General features: G+C 40.5%; 1 protein-coding gene across 1 annotated transcript in view; it reads left to right on the top strand.

Annotated features, from left to right (window-relative positions):
* The first annotated feature begins 6335 nt into the window (after window positions 1-6335).
* The window catches only part of LOC124554693 (membrane-associated guanylate kinase, WW and PDZ domain-containing protein 1), a 400510-nt gene continuing 396075 nt past the window's right edge, over window positions 6336-10770 (top strand). The window contains exon 1 of the mRNA XM_047128318.1: window positions 6336-7006. Coding sequence (XP_046984274.1) covers window positions 6649-7006 — 358 coding nt within the window. The 5' untranslated portion in view covers window positions 6336-6648. The remainder of the gene's footprint in view (window positions 7007-10770) is intronic.

Raw genomic sequence — 10770 nt, 5'->3', positions numbered from 1 at the left:
ATGTAAGAAATATATTTCAGGTGCAGGACATACATCTTTCTTCCCGGTTTCTCTATGATAAACTATGTTATTGAACCGTAAAACGAGAAAACTACTTCCAAAAAACATTGGCTCTGTGTGAAATGAGTACAATACAGCTTTCCAGAGATCTATATCGCAAACTGTCAATGCAATTTAGTGATCTGTGGAAAATAGTTTTACCTCTGAAAACCCCAGGAAGAAAAGGTGGATGGTGCTTCGATACCGGCGGCATGAGTAATTTGGCGGGCAAATTCGATAAGAGTCAATCAGAATACTCGATTCATTCACACCGTTTGTGCTGGGATATAGGACCCTCTACATAGTGGAGGGAACGCTTGCTTATGTTGAGAGCAGGAACGGTATCATGTTAGGGGCGCTGGGATGAGTGCATTTGATGTTATTTTGACAACCAAGTTCTGTTAGGGCATGAATTTCCGTGCATACAAGCTGAGATATCTAGAAAGCGAGCATTAACTATTTCTGGGACACTTTACAATTCCCTAGAGGTCAACTCGTGTCTTATTTTTTTTACAAACCCATGTGACGTAAGAATAACATTGAGAACATTTTGGATTGCAAGTCGCCACGCAGACATATCGCGGTGAGGCTAGAGTCACGCTGGGTAGTTACGGTCACGCGTGTGCCATGTCATGCTAGAAGCAATGGGCCCTGTGCTATTCTATCGTCTGCGGTAAAGACATGTGCTGCTCGGAGGTGTCTCGTGTGAGCGCACGTTGGAATTCTGTGACGTCAGTGTAACCGTGACTGTATACCCAAAAATAGAGGCAGGCAACTTTCACATGCGTTCGGTGGCACCGCGGCTGTGCGCGCCCCCTGGAGCGTCTGCGCTCCCACACTTTCACGTCGGCCGTAATGTTTAGGTGAACACGTATTTAAATAGGAATTTCTCAGGTACCAAGTATGAATGAGATGTCGCTGCCGCATGCTTGCGGGACCCAAGTGGCGGCCTGTGCGTGGTTTGACAGTCACTTCGTTGGGGTTGCCTGTGCAATCTACTGGACGGGGGGTGGCGGAGGGTGCTTGCATACGGTGATTGCATTATTTTGTGAGCAGGTCTGTAAGCTGTACTATGTGTTATTTGGACAGTTTACGAGTACTGAGCGTGTCTACACATCACTGTGCTGCATTATTTGGGACGAGTGTGCATGTGTGTACTGAAATTATTTCGGTAAATTAGGAGCTGTTTGCGTGTTGGTTCAAATGGCTCTGAGCACTATGGGACTTAACAGCTATGGTCATCAGTCCCCTAGAACTTAGAACTACTTAAACCTAACTAACCTAAGGACAGCACACAACACCCAGTCATCATCAAGCAGAGAAAATCCCTGACCCCGCCGGGAATCGAACCCGGGAACCCGGGCGTGGGAAGCGAGAACGCTACTGCAGGACCACGAGCTGCGGACCTGTTTGCGTGTCTGTAGATCATTATTTAGTAGTAGTTCACATGTCTGTGGTCTGTGTGAGATGGCCCCAAGCATGTCAGAGCACGTGTTTTGTGTCAGTGTGATAAATATACTACATCCCTAAATAAATTGTTCAAAATGAGTAGAGTGCACTCCTTCCTTACTCTATACAGCAGCCCAGAGAATGCTGAGTAATTTTCGCACCATTTTCCCCCTCCAGACCACCACCTTGGTTTAGGTCACATGAGAGAAGACAGCAACATCAGTTGGCAGTGCTGTGCACTAGGTCAGCTGGACTCAAGATCTGGTGGTGGAGAGGCTGCCTGCAAAATAAAGACTTGTGTCCAGAGTCGTTTTCCCGCCATTTGCCCCCCCCCCCCACCATCTTGGATTATGTCATAGGATGGATGATGGCACCCTCTGGTGGCAGTATTGTGCACTAGGTTAGTTGGAGTCTAGGTCTCGTGGTGGAGACACTGCCTTCAAAATAAAAACTTGTGTCAAGAGTCGTTTTCCCGCCATTTTCCCTTCCCACCATCTTGAACTATGTCACGAGATGGACAACAGTGCCCTCTGCTGGTGGTATTGAGTACTAGCTGCAGACCTCATGGTGAGACTGGCCGGAGTGGCTGAGCGTTTCTAGGTGCTACAGTCTGGAACCGCGCGACCGTTATGGTCTCAGGTTCGAATCCTGCCTTGGGCATGGATGTGTGTGATGTCCTTAGGTTAGTTAGGTTTAACTAGTTCTAAGTTCTAGGGGGCTAATGACCTCAGCAGTTGAGTCCCATAGTGCTCAGAGCCATTTGAACCTTGTGGTGGACACGCTGTTTGATGTCATCTTGGATAACTGTACTTGCGTCATCACCTGATGTCATGGTAGCACCCTCTGGCTTTGATGATATGTACTAAGTCAGTTGGAGTCCAGACCATGTGTTGAACACACTGGATGACGCCATATTGGATTACGTCATAGATGAGAGCACCTTCTGGTGGTGGCGATGTGTACTAAGGCTGTTGGGCTCTCGATCTTGTGGTGAACTCAACTGCATGAAATTGGTTAAATAAATACTTATGTCCAAATCCTTTTTTCCCACAAATCCTTAGGAGGAGGTGGCAATCGGGTGACTGAGGTTAGTACAAGCGTTCTTTCTTTCTCACCGTTTTCTTAGATTAGTAGAGATATGCGAATTGACCTTTGCTTACCGCCAAAATTTAAACTTGGTGCCAGTTCGTAGGAAGAGGTGGTGGTTGGGTGACTTAGGTTAGTGGAGGTAGGCCAAGTGAGCTATCTTCCAGCGATTTTCTTTGCTATGTAGAGATAGCTGGGGTGTGATGCATTATCCTGCTAGGATTTGAAGTTCCCACCATTTTTCTGTATGAGGGGGCATGGAAATGTCCCACCAAAATGCAAACTTCCCGCCAAAATCGGCCATCTTGAATGAGGTTATCGCCGCCATCTTGGATTCCGTCATGACTGTTGCCAAGTCTAGACAATGCCATCTTCGATGACGTCATCGCCGCCATCTTGGATACATCTGGCAACAATGCAGAGTGTGCCTGAACCCCCCTTGTCCCACTACTACCGTACACAGTTCTTGCAAAAAGGTACAGGTCACACTAGTCTACAGTCTACAAGAAGGGTAATAGAAGTGATCCACAAAACTACCGTCCAATATCATTGACATCGATTTGTTGTAGAATCTTATAACATATTCTGAGCTCAAACATTATCAGGTATCTTGAACAGAATGACCTCCTTAACGCCACCCAGCTTCGATTTCGAAAACCTCGATCATGTCAAACCCAACTCACATTTTTCTCACGTGACATACTGAAAGCTTTGGATCAATGCAAACAGGCAGATGCAGTATTTCCTGACTGCTGAACAGCATTTGACTCAGTACCACACCTACACTTATTGTCAAAAGTATGATCGTATGGCGTATGAAGCGAACTTTGTGACTCGATTGAGGACTTTTTGGCAGGGAGGACACAGCATTTTGTCTTGGATATAGAGTCATTGTCAGATGTAGAAGTAACTTTTGGTGTGCCCCAGGGAATTGTGATGGGATTCTTGCTGTTCATATTGTATATTAATGACCTTGCAGACAATATTAATAGTAAAATCAGGATTTTTGCAAATGATGCACTTTTCTATAATGAAGTACTATCTGAAAGAAGCTGAATAAATATTCAGTGATATCTTGATAAGATTTGAACGTGGTGCTGAGATTGCCAGCTTGCTCTAAATGTTCAAAACTGTAACTTTTGCATTTCACAAAACAAACAAACGTAGTATCATATGACAATAATATCGATTAGTCACTGTTGGAATTGGCCAACTCATACACGTGCCTGGGTGTAACACTTTGTAGGGATGTGAAATGAAATGATGGCATAGGTTCAGTCGTAGGTATAGTAGGTAGTAGACTTCCGTTTATTGGTAGAATACTGGGGAAATGCAATCAGTCTACAAAGGAGGTTTCTTACAAATCACTTGTAGTGTCAGTTCTAGAATATTGCTGAAGTGTGTGGGACCTGCGTCAGATAGGACTAACAGGAGATATTGAACATATACATAGAAGGGCAGCACGAAATGGTCACAGGTTTGTTTAATCCGTGGGAGAATGTCACAGAGAGACTGAGGGAACTGAACTAGAAGACTCTTGAAGATAGATGTAAACTATCCAAAGAAAGTCTATCAATAAAGTTTCAAGAACCAGCTTTAAGTGATGACTATGAATATACTACAACCCCCTACATATTGCTCACACAGGTACCATGTGAAGAAGATAAGAATAACTGCTGCATGCACAGAGCCATTCAGTCATTCTTCCTGGGCTCCATACATGAATGAAACAAGAAGAAGCCCTAATAACTGGTACAATGGGACATACTGTCTGCCATGCACCTCACGCTGGTTTGCAGAGTATAGATGTAGATATAGATCCTCTGGGAAACATTCACTTGGGCATCCATGGGTCCAGTGGATCTTGTGCAAGGCACCATGACGGCCAAGAGGTATCATACGTTGGTTGCAGACCACGTACACCCCTTTATGACCATCATGTTTCCTGACAGCAGTGGCATTTTTCAACAAGATCATGCTCCGTGTCACAAGGCCAGGAGTGTGATGGAGTGGTTCAAGGAACACAGTGGGAATACCCAGTTGGTGTGCTGGCCCCTAACTTGACAGATCTGAACCCGATTGAACACTTCTGGTATTTATGGGAATTAGGTGACTAGTGTGTGCAGATGTCGTGAACTCCCTCCAGCGACTTGCCAAGGCCCTATTGCTTCCATGCTACGACACTTCGCCGCTGTTATCCGTGCAAAAGGTGGACATACCAGCTGTTGGTAGGTGGTCATAACGTTCTGGCTGATCAGTGTACATATGATGGTTTTTTTTTTCTGCCAGACAAACAACTCTTTTGCCCCAGCAGAGTTTCCCCAAAGAGGTATCCCATAATGCAAGTGTGTATGGAAAAAGGCATAGTATGCCATAAAGATGAGCTCTTTACTCACACAATCCTTCAGTTTTCTTAAGAGATATAAAATTCTTGCCAATTTACTGAGAAGCTTTTCTGTATGGATGTTCCAGCATAATTTGCTATCAGTGTAGTACCCAGGAAGCAAAATAACCAATAACAGATAAAGCTGGACAGAAACAGCAGACTAGCACTAGTATCAAACATGGCTTTAATTTGAGAGAGAAATTTCTGGGAATATACGTTTGGAGCACAGAATTGTGTGGTTGTGAATCATGGACAATGGAAAAACTCGGTTTTAGCTCAGATAATGCCTTCTATGTCTGGATGGCATACTCGGATAGAAGGGCCAAATCTTTTAATCAGTTGGTCCTGAAAAGGTGCGTTTTTAAGGCTTTTTGATTTTGATTAGTCTGGATGTTTGTAACCAGGAAATCCAATATCCGGTCTGGCTGCCGATTAGCTAGCTCATTTAGCGTTATAACAAGAATATTCATGTTATATACATATACTACTGTTATATACCTGTATTTTTAAACTGAATTTGAGCCATACGAATAAATAATAAACAAAATAGAAAAACTGGAGTAGAAGAGAATCGAAACTTTTGAGACGTGCTGGTGCTGCGGAAGAACGCTGAAAATTATGTGGAAAAGGAATGACAAGGTTCTCTGCATATTCACTGAAGAAAGGAACATATGGAAAAAGACTGACAAAAAGAAGAGATAGGATGACAGAACGTGTGTTAAGACGTCAGGGAATAACCTCCATGGTACAGAGGGATCTGTAGAGAGTAAAAACTGTTGGGGAAGACAGAGACTGAAATACATCCGACAAATAATTGAGGACGTAGGGTAAAAGTGCTACTCTCAGAGGAAGTGGTTAGTGCAGGAGAGGAATTCGTAGCGGCCACATCAAACCAGTTAGAGGTCTGATGACTCTAAAAACAGTGAAGAATAAAAAGAAAAACTAGAAAACACACATAAAGAAGTTATTAGGTGCGGTTATATTGTGAGCAGTTTTTGTAAATCGTTAATGTCACATAAATTGTCCTCCTCTGAGTTTCTTTCTTTTCTCTCTGTTCAAAGTAAAAGGTGCGGCCTACTTTCGTGGCTATATCGCTCTTTATCAACGTAATGTGCAAATGCGTTTGAAGAATACAAATTTGAAATAATATCTATGACGATTATATCGAAGTTAAAAGTTCATGAAACCACTGATCAGTAAATTCGTAATGGTTTTCGTCAACTTTGGTAAAACAAATTTTTTCATAAATGTTTACAATATTATCAATAAAGTAGACATTCATGAGGTGAACGGTTACGTTATGTCGACCTTTAGTATATATGGTATCTGCGCATGCGTGTTTGAAACAGTAACTAGGTCACAATTCAAAAGGAAATGTTTGACAGATGTATATCGTTGGAGTTGGTAGCAGGTGTGATATGTGTCAAATACATGTTTGTTTACAGTAACGGATAATGTGCACGTGTGCATATGTGAACGAATACTAATAATAATGAAGGAATTTGGTGTTGATATGGAAGCAACTTGAGTGAATAACAGCCAGAAGAGAAAAACAATCAACATGGCTTCTTGTCTTGTAAAGTTGTGACTAATGCATGAGAACGTATCGATGTTATTGCAATGTAGGCAGTGACCTGTGTTATAAAGTTTACTGGACAAATTGACCTGATGTTGCAAAGTATGTCATAATGCTGAAATCTGGCCAGAAGAGGCCTACAACTCCGAACAAGACGAGATCAGCTATTGGTTCTCCCGAATCTGCAGATCACTGGAGACAAGGTGTTCGTGAAACTGTTCTTACTGCCAGGCCCGATGGTAGTTTAAATTTTTCCATACATGGCGGTTCAGATAATGGTGAATTTGCTTATGTGAGTGATATTGTGCAAAATAAAGTGAATTATGTTAGTGGAAATTTGAATGAAGGCGATGTTGTGTTAGAGATCCAGGGACAGAAAGTTGCCGGTTACACTCAAAGGGATGTTGTGGCGTGGCTGAATCACTGCTGTAGAAACGGAAATCCAGTGACACTGAAGACAATAGATGCTGGTAAGTGTGACAAATTGCAGCTGTTCCCTCGTATAGGTGTTCCCTTGGTGGAAGTGTATAGGTTAAGTTACATGGTATCACGCATGGCAAGTGCATATAAGGCAGGAAACATCTAAAAAATACACTTCTCGTAGCTTCAGTAGTAAGACGTTAAACGTAGATTTTAAAATGTGAGGTTGCTACAAAGCTTCTTTCCCAGCAGGCTTTTGTGCATCATTTTCACATGTACATGTTTACTTCATTAATGTCGCGTAGCTACATTGCTACGTTGCATTGGTTATATCATTAACCTACGTTGGATGTACCTTTCACCTCCTGTTGCAATAGGAAATTCAGCTGTAAGTACACCGTACGTTGTTTACAGAATGTATCGAGTGATTGATCCTAGCAGTGTACAAGGGATAGAAACGTTTCATAAAAGCAGAATATTGTATATTTTCAAGTTTTGTACTTGTGGTTCTTGGAATATATAAAATGAAGTACTGATAAGTATATTCGTAGCTTCAGTTGTTAAGACACACAAGTCTGTTGAGGGAAAATATAGAAGATTTTTCCCTGGTATTACTAACGTTACTCTTACACTTGTGAAATTAATGAACGAACAAGGTTCAGAGCACAGAGGGACAGTAGAAGTCGGTCTCCTTAGTCTTAAAACGTTGGTATTACTGTTATTGTGCTTAGTGTAATACCAAGATAATTAGTCTGTGACTATTTGTTTTCATCCAAAAAACCACAATTAATTTGAGATACATGATTCCTGTGGTCCCCCATAAAAACAGTTTGATTTCATTCAGGCAAAGTTCTATGTTTGTTATTTGTCTTCTGTTGCCTTCAGAAGGAAATGATTGTAGGTTGTGTAGCGGTGCAGATTTCAGTAATTGTTTTTGTTTTATATTACATGATGTTGTTTTTCTCCACATTAAAATGTTTTGGGAATGTAACGTTATTTGAGATAAACAACTGTGGCAGTCGTGCTTTGTGGTGGAGCAGTGAACAACTCAAAAATATTGTCACATTTCTTTGATTGCATAAATGTTAATGCTATGTGATACTTCAGTGTTTTAAATTAGAAGGTAGAGTTAATCTTGTTGTGCAGAAGTAGGTGTGTGGCCCTTTACTTTTCATACTGGTAAACATATAAATCCTTCCTGTTATACTTTCCCATCTACACTCTTCTGCAATAAAAACAAATTCTTATACATTCACTCACTTTACAGACGTAAATTGCTACCAGTTTGACTAAGTGGTACCTGCAGGCCTGTGAAGGACCAAAGCAGTTTCACTGAAAATTGTTCAAAACTACAACTGCAGGTATGGTTCTGGATGTTTTCAGGCTTTCAGACATTTGATCTGTGGTCTTTTGATTTCAGATAGCAGCTAGTCTTAGTAACTTATTTGTCCAAAGAACATTTATAATGAAGTAGGCCATGTCAGCTTAATACATGGAAAACATAAGCCATACAGACAGACATAGAATATACACATGTATTAAAGGAGTGGAGACAGGTGTTCAGCAATGGCATTTGCCTACAGTGGTTTAGAAAAACCAAGGAAAACTTAAATCAGTCTGGCACAAATTTGAGGCCTCTGTGGTGACAAATGCACTACCTTGTTTGCGTGTACCTACTGGACAGTTCTCTTATGTTTGCACATACTTGGAACACGTGAACTTGGCAATGTAAGAAACTGTTATATGCTGTTAATTTTGTCTCGTGATCTTCTCGTTATGCACACTACAGACACTTGTAGATTACTATAGTACAAAGTCTCTCATACATCTTCATATCTTCCTTTCTGCCTGTCTAATCCTGTATCCGCTCTCATGATTGACATGTTGAACTCAGAAAAATTGTGAGAAAAGGATACACTATCGATCTTGGAAGTAAAATTTTCATGTAGAGAGCATTACTTATAGAAGTATGCTTTAACTGCCTTTAAATAAATTTATTCTAATTGTCTCTTTTTTTTTTTTTGTCCTTGGGCAGATTATTGCACTATTTTAATCCCTGACAGCAAATCCTCATTTAATTCTTTTATTTGTTATTCCTTGGTAGATGTAAGTTCAAACTGGCTTTTGTTCCATGAGCATGTCTGGAGCTATTTGTGTCATCCTTACTAATATTTTTCCTGATGTCCGCAGTGGATTGGTAGATGAATTGATTTGGCACATTATGAAAACACAACTTTTTGAATATGTCTTTGCAACTAGACCAACTACTACTTTTAGTCAGTATTGCATGTTAATGTTCTGGGTTTGATGATTGATCCACTTTTACACCATATTTTTCAAGTATGACTGGAACCACTCATAAGCTATTCCTCTTATTCATAGTCATATTAATTCATTTAGCAGTATTTTATGATCAACACTGTGAAAAGCTGTGGACATACCTAAAAAAAATATGCATGTAACATAATCGTCTCTGTTGGAAGCTCGAAGCACCACTGTCATAAACTCTGTTCTTTCTTGCTTTCATATCCAGTCGCTTGTGCAGTTTGCAGTGAATCCAAAGGAATATTATGGCTTAGTCCTTTCAGACTCCTAGTGGTATTTGAAGTAAAATAGTGTTATATGCAAGAAATTTCCAGTGTACTTGATTCTAGTCAAAAATCTCTTTCAGAGGTAGATTTTTCTTCATTAATGTTCAGTATGTTTTTGGCCGTGTATTTCTGCCATTAGGTTACTGTCATTTCCCAGTAGTCCTATGAGTGTTTCAGTTTGATGTCTTCCGACAATGTTTGTCATTTATTATACCACCTACATCTGTGTGACAGAAAATATTTCATTGGGCTATAAACATTAAACAAGTCATGTATAAACACCTGTAAGTTGTTTACATTCGTGTTGTTTTATTATGTGCAAGTTGTTAAGAGGTAACATCCTCTCAACTTTGTAGTAAAATAAGGTTAGTCTTATCTTTTGGCACTTAATATGGATGTCACTTTTATAGTGCTTTTTGTATGCCACATTACACCATTGTGCTTACACATGAAAATGTAGGTCAGCCCGATGAGACAAGGAAGCCATGTCAAGTAAACTGTTTTTTTTTTTTTTTTCAAACCAGTCTATGAATTGACATTTTCAGATTGATAATTGGTATCACAAATGTCTTTCGTTGTGTATGATTTTTTACTTCTGGTTTTGTGTTCATTCCTCTGTTTATATTTCAAGTGATAGCTGTTGTGATGCTTTTTGTATTTGTTATGTTTTTCTTCTGTTACTTAATCCGGGTGTGTTAAGTTTTGCTATGAATGTGTAATTTTTTTTATTTTATCACATCTTCGTAATATAAAATTCATGTATAGTGGATTGATGGTGGAACACAGTAGGCCTAACACATAACAGAAAACAACATTACCATGCAGACACCCAACAAACCACGCAGATACCCAACGCGCACTGCCGTGGTTTTGTTTTCCTGTAGCATCACCTATCATATCCTGCTGTGCGAAGACATTTTTCACTCATTCTGACTTCTTTCATCCAGTTGCTTCCTTTTAAGCATACAACTGATACACAGATAATGCAAATTGGAACAGCTTCTTGCACCAGTTACAAAGACAAGCACAGATGACACATAATAATCTGCTTCTTTCATCCTTCACATTGTAAACACATGATGACATGGCTCACAGCTGAGGAGTGAAATCACATGCCAGAGTTGAGTGAATAGTTCTAGACTCTCCTTCAAATCCTATCTTGGTCTGTATCTCCAAAACTAGATGTCTTTCAAGATCTCTTGTTCCTCCTCCTGCAGCTGGAA

This window comes from Schistocerca americana, chromosome X (genome assembly GCF_021461395.2).
Source record: "Schistocerca americana isolate TAMUIC-IGC-003095 chromosome X, iqSchAmer2.1, whole genome shotgun sequence".
Taxonomy (NCBI): Eukaryota; Metazoa; Arthropoda; class Insecta; order Orthoptera; family Acrididae; genus Schistocerca; species Schistocerca americana.
Note: the sequence above shows the minus strand (reverse complement) of the source record. Positions and strands in the feature narration are given on the sequence as shown.